At 36.3% G+C, this 14,560-nt stretch overlaps 1 protein-coding gene across 1 annotated transcript in view; it reads left to right on the top strand.

Moving 5' to 3' along the window:
- Positions 1-14,560, top strand: part of MPP7 (membrane palmitoylated protein 7) — a 226,725-nt gene that overhangs the window by 185,064 nt on the left and 27,101 nt on the right. The window contains exon 12 of the mRNA XM_040248020.1: positions 11,051-11,221. Coding sequence (XP_040103954.1) covers positions 11,051-11,221 — 171 coding nt within the window. The remainder of the gene's footprint in view (positions 1-11,050; positions 11,222-14,560) is intronic.

Raw genomic sequence — 14,560 nt, 5'->3', positions numbered from 1 at the left:
AAGGACTTCTTACATAGGATTTCTTCCCCTCACTCCTTATCTGCCTCCACACTGTTATTTCCTGAGTCCACAGATGGAGGATAGCGGGAGTGATTACCCTGCCGACAGAATATTCTTGGACCCCAAGTGGAAATGCCCAGGGTCGCTATTGATCTAAGTGAGGCCGATAATCATTTAGTGAATACATTTGACTATTTTCACTTTCTCTGATGTGCATAAAGTCAAGCACAAAACAGTATAAGTAGCCATTTCCCTGATGACTAATTACATTTTTGAAAAACACATTCCATGTCAAGTTGATCTAAGTTGACTCTTGAAAGAAGTAGCATTGTAATACTCCAAGCATTGAACGTCTCTTTGTATAAGAATTATATCTTGAAATCGTATTTAGTGAGCCATCACTGATACGAATGTACACTGGGTCTTAGGATTCTTATTGATGTGTAACGCTGGATTTCTTAAAGGTCACTGTACTTATCGATAAAAGATGTTTGGTTATTAGTGGAGGGAAGGAAAAAAAGCTTACTGACTAGGCAGTGTAAGTTGTGCATTGTTTGCATAAAATTAATAAACTGAGGTTAAATTGATAGTATGCTATCAACATGAACCGTAGAAAATTACACCTTTGAAAGTGTGTGTGTGTTCAGTTCAGTTCAGTCGCTCAGTCGTGTCTGATTCTTTGCGACCCCATGAATCGCAGCACACCAGGCCTCCCTATGCATCACCATCTCCCGGAGTTCACTCAGACTCACGTCCATCGAGTCAGTGATGCCATCCAGCCATCTCATCCTCTGTCGTCCCCTTCTCCTCCTGCCCTCAATCCCTCCCAGCATCAGAGTCTTTTCCAAGGAGTCAACTCTTCACATGAGGTGGCCAAAGTACTGGAGTTCAGCTTTAGCATCGTTCCTTCCAAAGAAATCCCAGGGCTGATCTCCTTCAGAATGGACTGGTTGGAGCTCCTTGCAGTGTGTGTGTGTGTATATATAAATACTTAAAGTATACACACATATATACACACGTGAATTATTAATAACTCACTTCCTCCTATAAACTCTAAACAACTTCCTTTAGTTTTGATGGGTGGTGTGAGAGTTAGTGTGTCTTTGGTGTGTGTGTGTACACGTGCGTATGCTGACTTCTGAAGGGTGATTGCTTCTCAGTGGTAGAAATGCAAGCTTTAAAGATTCTGTCTCCCTTTTCCTGAAGAATAACTGGCCTTTTCTTTAACTGGTAAGAATTACAGAATGTTTTCGCTCTGTTTAATTCATTATAGAAATTGTGTTATAAACAATTCACAAAGCACTGCTTATCACGCATCTGTCTTCCAACACAATTTCTTGCAAATGATCTCCTGAAAAATCATCAGTTTTTCTCCACTTCTGCTCCTGCTGGAGCACTTCATGCATTCTTTTAAAACAAGATCAGTTTTGGGACTTCTGTAAGTTAAGACTGTTCTTTCTATTTAACGAAAGTGTTTACCATACAATTCAGTAAAAACAAATCGATTCGTTTGCTGTTATTTCTTTTAAAACTATTTACCCATCTCTAATTGTGTATTTCTTCCTAATCCTGTTTCTTATTTGTCCCATGTTTAAGCACCAGTGAGTCTCTAGTTACATTGCCTATTGTATAAATCTAGCATAAGATTCCACTTGTTCCAATATTCACTCATTTTATTAAAGAATGTTTTGTAGGTAAGTACAGCTATGTCAAAATATACTGCTTTAATATTTTTCCAAAAAATAAAATTTATACAAAGAGAACATTTAGAAGTATTCTTTCAAACGTGGTACAGGTTCTTTCTTGAGTAAGAAAGAACTCTGCATAATCTCAACATGTCTGGAATACTACTTGGAAATATTCTCTCTGACAGAAACCATTCCTGCTTGGAGAATTTTAGGTTGCATAGACTCAACTTAAAAAAATAACATTAAAATTTCAAATCCAATTTTCCCCTTTTCAGAATTATATTTTTATATTCATTTTTATGTGTGCATACTGTATTTTCTTATAATTTTGAAAGAGTAAGACTCATTTCTTTATTAGCTGGCTGGAAGAAGATTAAATTCTCATATGGTTTTTCTTTTTCTTAAATGGTAATGCTGTGCTATACTTAAAAAAATATTGTCGATGGTATCAGGAAAACTTTTTAAGACCTAGGTGATTTTTTTTTTCTTGGACATTGCAGGTTGATATTTTATATTAGCTTCCATGATTTCATTAGATACTTTGAGTTTCTGTTTTTACTTTTAGCTGGAGATGAGCTGAAAAATTCAAGGGTATTTATGGCATTTGAACATTTCTTTTATACTCAGAGCAACTTTGTACTTGTAACATTCCAGAAGTGAATTTTCCCTGTTCAAAAGCCTTTTCTTCCTTTTTATACAAAATTAGCATTGTATGGCCAGTTAATATAATCCATGATGACATTCATGTTTCTCTTTTTATTTTTTTTCCCCCTCCCTGATACTGTTTTATAAGGTGGATGTAGAAGGTGACTAATTCAGTCTCTCCATCTCCAGATTTCTGTAACTTTTGCAGTTTTGTGCTGGCATTGCTTTTCAGTTTAAACTTCTCCCCAAGATTTTTACTTGTTTGTTGTTTTAAGATGTTCTTAATTATCTTTCTTTGTCTTTGGGATAATTTTATGGCTGGCATACTCTGGGAGCATCACTTCATCAATAACTTTGTCAGAATCATGTTACTACATAGTTTTTGCATGTCTGTTATGATTTATATCATCATAACAAGATTGGCATTATGTTCAAAATGTTTATTTTAATGGAAATTTTCAACATTTTGTTGTCAGAAGTCTATCATTATATAATCACTTCCAGCCACTTAGTTTTTATTAATGTGTACATGAGTTTTTTAAAAGTCTTAAAAAGTTCATTCATCATAATATTTTCTCTTCCTTGTAATTAAGGTACCTACTGAACTCATTAAATATTTGCTTGGTCAAATTAAATCACTGTTTTAAGAAAATAACTTTCATACAGTATTTTTGGCAGTTCTCCTGATTTTTAAAAGTAGCATATTTTAGTATATTTAAGGTGAGAAGAAAGAATTAAAATGCTTATTTTTATTTTCTTTTAAGAAACTAAGCCCTTTTCTTTACTATGTTTGCAAAAACTAAATGTATTTCTTCAAAAAATTAGGAACTTCTATAAATCTCTTAAATTTGAGATGCTTATGACTGATATTGCTTTGCTATTAATTCAAGCAGTTTTCACTGAAACTCTTACTGTAGGCATCTGTAACATTTAACATATTAAAAGCTTATATTCTTAGAAACATTGAGGATGCATAGTTTCTAATGTTACTACCAGACTGGTTACAGAAATATCACCAAAGATGGAACCTGTACCATTTGAAAAGTCCAAATGGTCACATACTAGTATGTATTTTCTTACAGTTAACAGAGAGGCAGGTCACACTCTCATTCACACATGTGATTTCTGAGGCTGTTAGTGTTGGTAGTGAGTTACCACGACTCTGTTGGAGGGGAAGGCCTTTTTTGTTAATGCAGATACTGCCCATAAAATGATCATGTATTTTTTTAATATAAAATGTCATCATAAATGTCAAAATTTTATGAAAATAAGGTCATTAAAATGATAAATATTTACATTGTAAAAATCTTCACCGAAACTATTTATAGGAGCCAAAGAAACTGATAACAATTTGTGATTTTAAAAAATCACATTCAGTTTTATTAGTTTAGTTCTAAATTTCCAACACCCAGGCTGCTTTTCTTTTACCCTCTTCACTTCTTAGTTGAGTCCACTGGTTCTCTCTTTATCTTCCTTGATCTTTGATCTTTAGTTTTTATACTATATTCTCACTAAAATTTTTTTGCCATTGTTTTTGCTTTCATTGCTTCTTAAGTATTTAAGTGTTTTAATCTATTGGCTATTCCTAACCTTTAAGAATATAAAAATTTGATCTATTTTCATAATCATTTCAAAATACAGCAAAGTGGAACCGGCCTCTGAGACAGGCAAAATGTATTTTCTGTTATATATTGATGTAACCTCGCAGATACGTCTACCAGTCCTGGATTTCATTTGTTTGGTGTTTTTGTGTATTTTTTTAAATTGTAAAGTTATGTAACATTATGAAAAGTCTTTTAAAAATAGGACAAAATAGTTGCCCCCTAGCCTTCTCCCCCTAGTATATTATCTGCTTTTATACTTTTTTTCTGTGTTCATACCAGTTTTTATATTAGTAAAACTCAGTATAATTATGACTATTGTATATGTCCAGTTTTTTCCATTTATTGCTGTAGCAAATACATTTCTTAATGGTATTGTATAGTTCTTTTAAAATTTTTATTTTACATTGAAGTATAGTTGATTAACAGTGTTGTATTAGTTTCAGGTGTATAGGAAAGTGATCCAGTTATATATATACATGTATCTATTCCTTTTCTTTTCCCGCTTAGGTTATTGTAGAATATTGAGCAGCATTTCCCTTGCTATACGATAGGTCCTTGTTGGTTATATATTTTAAATATAGCAGTGTCTTAAGCCCCCTTTCTTTGAAAAGGTGTTTCATAGTTAATCATTCCCATACTTCTATATATTTTGAATGCTTCAAGGTGTTTTTTACTATTAAAAATATCACTAACATTTGAAATTATAGGATGTGAAAGTTGCTCAGTCCTGTCCAGCTCTTTGTGACCCCATGGACTATACAGTCCATGGAATTTTCCAGGCCAGAATACTGGAGTGGGTATCCTTTCTCTTCTCCAGGGGATCTTCCCAACCCAGGAATCGAACCCAGGTCTCCTGCATTGTGGGTGGATTCTTTACCAGCTGAGCCAGAGGGAAGCCTGAAATTATAGGATGGATATATATAATACTTCTCTATAATTATTTGAAGTTAATTTTAATACCAAATGATTCTTAATTTACATGTGTATGCATTAAATTTAATACCCTTTTTGATGAATAGTGTTAATCCATGGTGTTATATCAATATTATTATATCAAATATAGTAAAGTAGTTTTGAAGATAACCAAATAACAACTGCCTGAGTTTAATTTTTTTTTTTCTTAAGAGAAATGTCAAGTTAAATCAGATTAGAAGTACTTGCTAAAAAATTTTAGTTTCTGTCCTGAGCCTATGTTGTGAAAACACTTAAATTACAAGTATTTGGAATAATCTCTATTCCCCTAGTAGATCAGGAATACTTTGAGGGCAATGACACTGTTGTATATATTTTTCTATTTTACACATCATCTTAAATACAGAGGAATATCAAATATTTATTTTTAATTATATTTGAAAAATATCTAATAGAAAAAGAGCTTATGATTTTTACTCCCTAAATTAAACTGCTGCTTCTCTTTGATAAACTTTTCCTAGTAAGTTATTTCATAAAACCACTGACAGTCCTACTGTATAGCACAGGGAACTCTGCTCAATGTTATGTGGCAGTCTGGATGGAGGGGAGTTTGGGGGAGAATGGATACAAGTATATGTATGGTTGAGTCCCTCTGCTGTCCACCTGAAACTATCACAACATTATTAATAGGCATACTCACGTACAAAATTAAAAGTTTAATAAAAAAAAGTCATTAAAAGCTTACCAGTTTTTCTCTTAAACATCTGTGTGTGTAGAATAACATTTCAAGCTTTCTTCTGGACTTTCAAGATTTAATGTTTGAACCAAGGATTGTTTTCTTTTTATGACACTAAAAGAAGAGTTACTTAAATCTGTTAGATTGTTATGCCTGCCCCATTTGTTGTTGTGAGAATTAAATGAACCAATCCATATAAGTGCTTCAGACGGTGTCTGTCACCTGTAAGTTCTCAACAAATGCCCACTACCACCACCACCACTGCTTCTGTTGTTTTGATATTGAAATTAATAATAAGGGAATGATCTAAACTCAAACCAAGAATCACTTTTTTTTTTTTTTTTTGGTCAAAACATCATAACTCACTATCTGGTGTTTCAGTACAAAGTGTGTATTAACATAAAGTTGTGAAAGGGTTGTTCAGTAAGGATTTCTGGGGCCATTGGCTAATTATTTAGAAAACTATAAAGTTACAGCCTCATCTCACAAAGTTGATCTCATAATCATACCTAAATTCCAGATGAATTTAAAAAATTAGCTGTAAAGCTATGTAACCTATTTTTTTAATTTAAGAAAATTTGGGTGTTTATCAGATTAAGGGTAGGAAAGTCATAAAAATAGTGGAAGAAATTACAAAGGAAAGAAATTCACAGATTCAAATAAATAAACCGTTGAAATTTCTTTGAAAAGGAAAACTGAAAATCTTAACGTCTTTGCAATAAATAAGGCCAAGGGTTATGACTTTAAAAGATACATGAATGTGTATGCTGTTTATGTAGACCCCCGCAAAAATGATCAACAAGTATTAACTAACAATTCACAGAAGAAATAAATGCAAATGAGTTACAAATATGAAAAACAGATTCAACTTAACAGTTAAAATGAAACGGTATATAATTTTTCACTTGTAAGATCACTAAAGATTTTTAATGATAGAAGTCCTTTGATGAGAGAATGGTAAAACACGCAGTGGGGCTTGCTGCCAGTGGAGATGTACGTTCTTATTAACCCATCTGAGAAGCATTTGGACAAGATCCATCAAGCTTCTTGCAGTTTGCCCTAATGAAGTCATCAGTGACACAGAGTAAGAGGAATGTACAGGAATGTTTATTGCAACTTGTGTCATCTTTTATAATAAAAAAATAAAATTTACTTTAAGCAGAACCATGCAACTAAGTAAGTTAGTGAGTTATCATAAATTATTCCTGCTGGAAAATATTAGATAAGAAGTGTCTCCGAGTGATGAAGGGCTGACCTGCACCTGCGGTTTCTCTGTGAAGCCACTTTCCTATTGTAATAAAGCTGACGTGCTGTTCTCTTAAAAAAAACACAAATCTCTAGCAGCTGTGGGTAAGAGCCATGGAAAAAGCTTGTCCATAAAAATGTTGAGCCAATTATAAATTACAAAAATGTGAAATATAAGGAAAAATATATTTTGCATGAAACCGTTCCTTTACTCCAAATTCCTCGTTAGTGCTGCTTTGCCGCTCCTGGTGTCTAAAAGCCAGCTCTTGCTAAGACTTGTGCACCAAAAACGAACTAGAATGAAATACGTTCTAGGTGATTTATTCCCATTTACTGGAAAGAACCTTCTGCTTGCTTTCAATTTAAGTACACATTCTTGAGCTTCCTTTTAATAAGAGAACCACCTAAGACCCGAAGGCCAGAAATGATTAACCCCTTTTCCTGATGTAGAGCTCAGTCTCCTTTAAGCTTAGACTTAACCAAGCTGTGCTGAGATGCCCGCACTGTGTCACTGAAATTTGAAAATGATGGTCTCTATCCTGCCTTGAGTGGCAGACTTCTGTGCTACCTCGTTTGGCTTTGTTTTTATCTGAGAAACAAGTAACAACTCTGGATTTCATACCTTTTGTTATATCCTCTATTCTGGCTGTTTTATTAGTTGTTCTGAGTTGGGGATTTTTCTTGTTTTCTGACTCTATTTTGTGTGTGTGTGTGTGTCCATATGTATGGGTACATGAGTGTATATATTTATTGTATGGTGTAAATGTGTGACATATATACATGTGTGTGTGTTGAGGGAGTGAGGGATCATAAGTAAGGACAGAAAAGAGAGATGCTGTCTAAATGTAACTGTAATAACAGAGATAGTACATCCCTAGAAAGAGTATAAAAAAAAAAAAAAGGACAGGTAACATATACTGAATCTTTATCTCTTTAAAAATGCCTTACTGCTTTAATCAGCTACTTTTAAGAGTTAACATATTTAAATCTGGATTTAATATTTTGTGTCTTTTATGACATTACTCAAACATGAAGCCCCTTCGTTTGCTTTTCCCGTTCCTGCTAGACGTGTGCTATGGAACAACAGGGAACATAGTGTGTTCCTGCCTTGGAGACACTTTGAGGTTAGGTGGGACCCAGTCAGGTGCTAATCTGTCTACTGTGTAAGGCATTTACCATACGCCAGGTCCTGGGCAAATGCTTCACATAAATTGTTTAATCCTTAATATCCTGTAAGAGGTCGATAATATTATCCTCATTTTAAAGCTGAGAAATGAGGCTTCAGAAAGTTTTTAAAACATTGGCGAGTCACCCAAGTTGGTAAGGAAGCCAGTGACCCAGGTCTGAGCCTTTAATACTCAGCAAGGATCCCCTGTACCCGTGGGATCCCAGTGGACCTGGCTGACTTTTCCCCTTTTGTTTTCTAAATGAGGCGCTGGGCCAAGACACTCAGGCCTCAGAACCTGTGGGAATTCTGTGTGCGTGGTCGTGGCCACCTGGAAAACACGTGAATGAGGTCAGGGCCGTGTCGTGCGCGGGCCAGCGCTGGGGTGTCCCTGATGCGCTGGCCGGGCGGGGTCCCAGCAACCTGATGCTCTCCTCTCCGGGGCCGCTCCAGCCCTGAACCTTCGTGGACGCGGTGCTGTGTCCTTTTTGTCGGCTTCATGCAGTTATCTTTGTGAAAATCCCAAATGTGTCCGGCTTTCTTTGTCGAAATTTACATTAAAGAAATGAAACAGAAACGATAGTAGAATTTTAGGGGTTGCCTTTTTAAAATCCTGTTTAGAAAATCTGTTCTCATGGTTTTAGTTGTTAGATCATGTCCGAATCTTTTGCGACCCCATGGACTATATATATAGCCTGCCAGGCTCCTCTGTCCATGGGATTTCCAAGGCAAGAGTACTGGAGTGGGTTGCCATTTCCTTCTCCAAAGGATCTTTCTGATCCAGGGAATAAACCCATGTCTCCTGCATTGGCAGGCAGATTCTCTACCCCTGAGCCACCAGAGATTTTAATTAAGTACCTTTTCTGTACTAAGTGCTGTACAGCTCACACCCCCAAGTGACCCCCAGCTCCTCACCCTGCATGTCCATGGCGATCTCACATTAGAAATCTGGTTCCCTTTTCTCTTCCCCCACTATATCATTACTGCTTACAACAAAGGTGAAAACTTCAGTTAATCATAAAGACTCCATTAGATAAGCATTTTCACTGAAATTCAGGATTTAGCTGGGATTCATCGATCAGGAATTTTTCTGGTTTTTGCTTTTGGATTCATTGTGGATGAGGCATGTATGTCTTCGATCCATTTCTGTGCCAGATGTTTGCAGTGACTTGAGGAAATCCATGAGGAATAATTGTGAAGGGATTTTTAGTTCTACCTGCTAATCCTACAGGATGTCTCATGAGTCTTTCCCCCAAAAAATACAAAACATAGTTACAGTTTGTCCTCTGACCGTCACCATAGAAGTTTGACTTCTTTGTGCAGTTAAGATTCTTAGAATTCACCCATCTTTTCTTCATCCTAGGACCAGGTTGGTACATTTCCTCTTCTTTGTCCCTGAAATCTCACCTTTCTTTGTAAGATGATATGTTTCATCATTTATTCTGTTTGCTTTTTCCTTTTGTCTTTAATAGATTATTAGAGCAGCTGTCTTCCTTGTTTCAAATTCTTTGTAAATCTTCTTCCTCAAATAATTCAGTATCTCAAGATCAGACCAATTCTTAGTGGGTTCCAGGAACATATTTATCACTCCATTCTTAATATTTTGATTTTTATTAAACTGTGAATCTATAAGGTGAGTGATAGAACTCCATGGACATTCATTAATTGTTTTTTAATACTGCCTTTATTTTGAATATTAATTTTTAAATCCAATAGTAATATTTATTTTTCTTTGTGTTCTCTAAACTTCACATTATTGCATTTTACTGTAAAATACCTTTATTAAGGTTTTGTTCCTGTTTACCAGATTTGATTAGTATTCTTTTTAAAGAGAATCTGTTTTTATACATTTAAAAATATGCTTGCATTTGTTTTATGTTATGAAACTGATATAGAATATTTATCATATTGTAATAAACAGGCTGTTGCCTCCCTTTAAAGTCTGGATTTTGAGAGTGTTGGTTAGGCCAAGAATCCTTGAATGATGTGTATGGTAAATACCACTCTTCAAGAAAAAACATTAAACCAGAATGTTATAACTGTGTGAAGAACAAGCAGAGTGAAATAGGGTTTGCCTGAGACAAGGAACTTTTGCCTTCGCTTTTCTAAGCCAACATGTCGAATGACAGCAGTGTGCTGGAGGGAGCTGTTTAAGCAGACAGGAAACTTAATTAAATACTTGAAAAGGTGTTTTAGTAAAATATGGCACGGTATTAGTAAGAGTACACAACTGTGGCTCAGAAACTTATTTTCAAATTCCAGTCAGCTTCACATTGTAAAGGGCTTCCCTAATGACTCAGACAGTAAGGAATCTGCCTGCAATGCAGGAGGCCCAGGTTCGGTCCCTGAGTTAGGAAGATGCCTCAGAGAAGGGAATGGCTCTCCACTTCAGTATTAGCATAGAATTTCTATAGGAGAAAAGAACCTGAGGCTTGGTCGTTTACTCCACCTACTGGGGTCTCAGAGTGGTGAAGTAACTTGCTGTCAGTGATACTCTGGTTCTGTCTGCCTGATCCAGTCAGAGGTCTTTTGGACACATTAGGCCACTTTTGTGGGCCACTTGTAGGACACATTTTGGACACTTTCGTTTTCTTTCTGTTTAACAATAGATGCTGTCTGTGCCACAGGGATGTTGTTAGGCTGTGCTTAGAACACAGTGTAAAAGATTCTAGTATTTATGAATGGGAGAATTCATCATTTCTATTTAAAAGGTTTCTGCAGTGCTTTTAACTTTTTCTTACAATTGTGTTCATCACTCTGTGCAAAAATGTTCTTTATGATATCTGACCTCTTTATTTTGTTTCCTGATTTTTGAAAAGAACTCTTTATGATTGGGAAGCAAACAAAACTTAAAAGTCTTACAGTTATGATTCTTTTATCAGTGGTTTTAATGAAATCATGAGGATCTATTTCCCTTTTATTATTCAGTGCACTGGTAATGCTATTATGGTAAATAAAATCCAGCCCAACTTTGAGGGGTTTAAAAAAATTTTTTTTAGAGGGGGTGTCTTTTTTTAGTTCTAACTGCTAAAAAGGTTTTTTTTTGTATTTGCAGCTGGTTTTAGAAGAAGTTTCCGTCTTAGTAGAAAAGATAAGAAAACAAATAAATCCATGTACGAGTGCAAGAGGAGTGACCAGTACGACACAGCTGATGTGCCCACGTATGAGGAAGTAACACCCTATCGACGGCAGACGAATGAGAAATACAGACTCGTTGTCTTGGTTGGTAAGTAATGGCTTGTGTGATGCTGAGGAAGTAAAACAGTGAGAATTTAACTTCAGAGGGCACAATGCTGGAAGTGTTCAAGTGAAAAAAAAAAATCTCATCTTGAACACCTTTTGGCCTCTAAAATGAAATCTTTGTAGTCTTTTTGTACTTATGACATTGAGACTTTACAAGATATCTGTGTCATGGGATTGGCGTTTTCCTGGACCTTCTCTCTGTAGCAGTGTGTGCATACTAAGTTCAGTCGTGTCCGACTCTTTGTGAATCCATGGACTGTAGCCCACCAGGCTCCTCTGTCCATGGGATTCTCCAAGCAAGAATACTGGAGTGGGTTGCCATGCCTTCCTCTAGAGAATCTTTCTGACCCAGGATTAGAACCCGTGTCTTGTGTTTCCTGCATTGGCAAGTGGGTTCTTTACCACTAGCGCCACCTGGGAAGCCCCTTTCTCTGCCTTCTTTGGATTTCTTTTTCTAGTTTTATCAAGTTGAATTTTTGATCACTGAGCAAAAACCCGTTTACAAATGTTTAAGTACTAACTGGGCATAAATTTAAATTTGCCTCTAAGCACTGCATCCTACAACTTTTGATTGTGTTTTTATAACATATCATTAAGATCAGAATATTTTCTAATTTCTGTTGTGACTTCTTTGATCAGTGAGTTGTTCACATATGTGTTGTTTAATTTTCACATACTTAGGGATTATCCAGGTATCTTTTGGCTATTGATTTATTTAATTCCATCATAATCAGAGTATATGCTTTGTATGATTTCAATTATTTTTTTAAGTTTGTCAAAATTTCTTTTTCTTTTTTTTTTTAGCCCAGAATACAAAGAATGTGTTCTTTGTATTTGTAAAAAGAATGTGTTCCGTTGTTGTTGAATAGAGTGTTTTATACATATAATAAGTCAAGTAGGTTGATATTATTATTCAGGTCTTCTGTATTTTTATTATTTGTCCACTTGCTCTGTTAATTGTTGGGAGAAGACTGTTAAATTCTCTAACTGTAGATGTGTCTATTTCTCTTTTCACATTAATCCACTTTTACTTTATAGATTTAGAAGCTCTGTTGCTGGGTGGATACACATTTAGGAGTATTATGTTTTCTTAGTGAAGTCACTTTTATTGTGTAATGTTCTTTTTTTACCCCTGGTAATATTCATTATCCTGAAGTCACTTTATGTGATATATAACATAGCCACTCAAGCTTTCTTCTGCTTATTGTTTGCCTGGTACATCACTTTCTTTTACTTTAATCCATCTATGTCTTTCAGACAGGATAGTATTGGGTCTTGTTTTAGATGTCCAGTTTAATAATCAGGGTCTTTTATTGATATGTTTAAAATTTAATATAGGGCTTCTGTGGTGGCTCAGACAGTAAAGACTCCACCTGCGATGCAGGAGACCTGGGTTTGATCCCTGGGTTAGGAAGATCCCCTGGAGGGCATGGCAAACCACTCCAGAATTCTTGTCTAGAGAATCCCCATGGACAGAGGAGCCTGGCGGGCTATATTCCATGGGATCGCAGAGTCTGACACAACTGAGCAACTAAGCACCCACATATATGTTCATATTAAATTTACATTTAACTATTGATATGGTTGGATTTAAGCCTACTATTGATATTTTATGATTTGTTTTCTCTTTGGCCCCTTGTACTTCTCAAAATTTTTCTTTGTTCCTCTTTCCTGCCTTCTTTTGGGTAATGTGATTATTTTTTTTCTTATTTTATATTAATATATTGATGACTTTTTGGCTTTATCTATGTGTGTAATTATTCTCTAGTTGTTTTCAAGTTTTTTCCTTATCTTTGGTTTTTAGCACTGATTATGATGTGTCTTTTGAATTTAACCTGTCTGGATTTCCCAGACTTCTCAAATCTGAAAATTTATGACATTCATCAAATTTTTGGCCATTTTGTTCCCCAAGATGTTTGTTTTGACCCATCCTTTCCCCTCTACTCTGAGACTCCAGTAGCACATATGTTAGATCCTTTAAGGCAGTTTCACAAGTTCTTACAAGTTTTTTCTCAGAGCTTCTCTGTTGTTCAAGTTTGATTTCTTGTTTGTTTGTTTGTTTTTCCTCTCAAGATCTCTAACTCTTTTCCTCATTATCTGTTTTGCTGTTTAGCCCACTGAGCAATTTTTTTTCTTTCAGGTATTTTCTTCATTTGGGAAATTACTAGCTCTTTTTCATAGTTTTTGCTTATTTTGTAAGAACTGTACGTTTCCATTCAAGTGTGTTTAGTTTTACCTTCTGAAGCTTAGCCACTCTCTCGTCTTAGATGGTTCCAGCATCAGGGTTATCTTAGGGTTGGCATCTGTTGATTCTTTCTCCTTGAGAATTGTTCACCTTTACCTTGTTCTGCTTGTCGAATCATTTGTTCCATCTCTTGGATGTTCTGAACATTATTTGATATAGACTTTGGGTCTTACTAAATTCCTCTGGATTATGCTGTTTTCAGCAGGCTGTTAACCTGGCTAGGCTCCCAGGTTAGGCCAGGCTCTTCACTGCTTCTGGTCTGTGCCATGCATATGATCCCTGGGGTAAGAGAGACTTAGACATTGGTTTACATCTTAGTTCGTTTCTCAGAGCCTCTGTTGTGCTGCTTCAGGTTCATCTCGGTCATCACAACTTTTGTGGGATCTCAGCTGCACAGCCTCCTGCTCCATGGTGCAGCTCTGAGACAGAGCCTCATCCTCTGGGCAAAGTCAAAGAAGAGAAGAAAAATAAAATGGGAACCTTCACCCCTTGGAGGCTTCCCTTCATAGCTCAGTTGGTTAAGAATTTGCCTGCAATGCAGGAGACCTGGGTTCAATCCTTGGGTTGGGAAGATCCCCCTGGAGAAGGAAATGGCAACCCACTCCAGTATTCTTGCCTGGAGAATCCCATGGACAGAGGAGCCTGGCAGGCTACAGTCCATCGGGTTGCAAGAGTCGGACATGACTTTGTGATTAAACCACCACCATCACACCTCCTTGGGGCTCACCTCTCAGGACCTGACTTCCTTTTACACTCTGCCTGCTTTTGTTTGCTTCTCCAAAACCCCCAGATCATTGCTTTTTGTGTGCTCTCCGGAGGTTTCAGTTGTAATCAGTGGGACAGACAGGCTGTGTTAGGCTTTCCCCACCAGCGTGAAGCTGGAACTCCCATCATACACAGCTTGCCTCTGTGGAGACAGGCATTCCCAATCAGCCTCCTCAGAACTGGACAACACAGCCCTCACTGACATATCTCCTACCCAGTTTCAAAGGGTGTTGGGACAGAATAAAAACACAGCATCACCCCAGCTACCTTTTCAGGTAAATTAATGCTCCCAGAAAACTGTATCACAGCGTT

The sequence above is a fragment of the Oryx dammah genome, unplaced genomic scaffold (assembly GCF_014754425.2).
Source record: "Oryx dammah isolate SB20612 unplaced genomic scaffold, SCBI_Odam_1.1 HiC_scaffold_10, whole genome shotgun sequence".
NCBI lineage: Eukaryota > Metazoa > Chordata > Mammalia > Artiodactyla > Bovidae > Oryx > Oryx dammah.
Note: the sequence above shows the minus strand (reverse complement) of the source record. Positions and strands in the feature narration are given on the sequence as shown.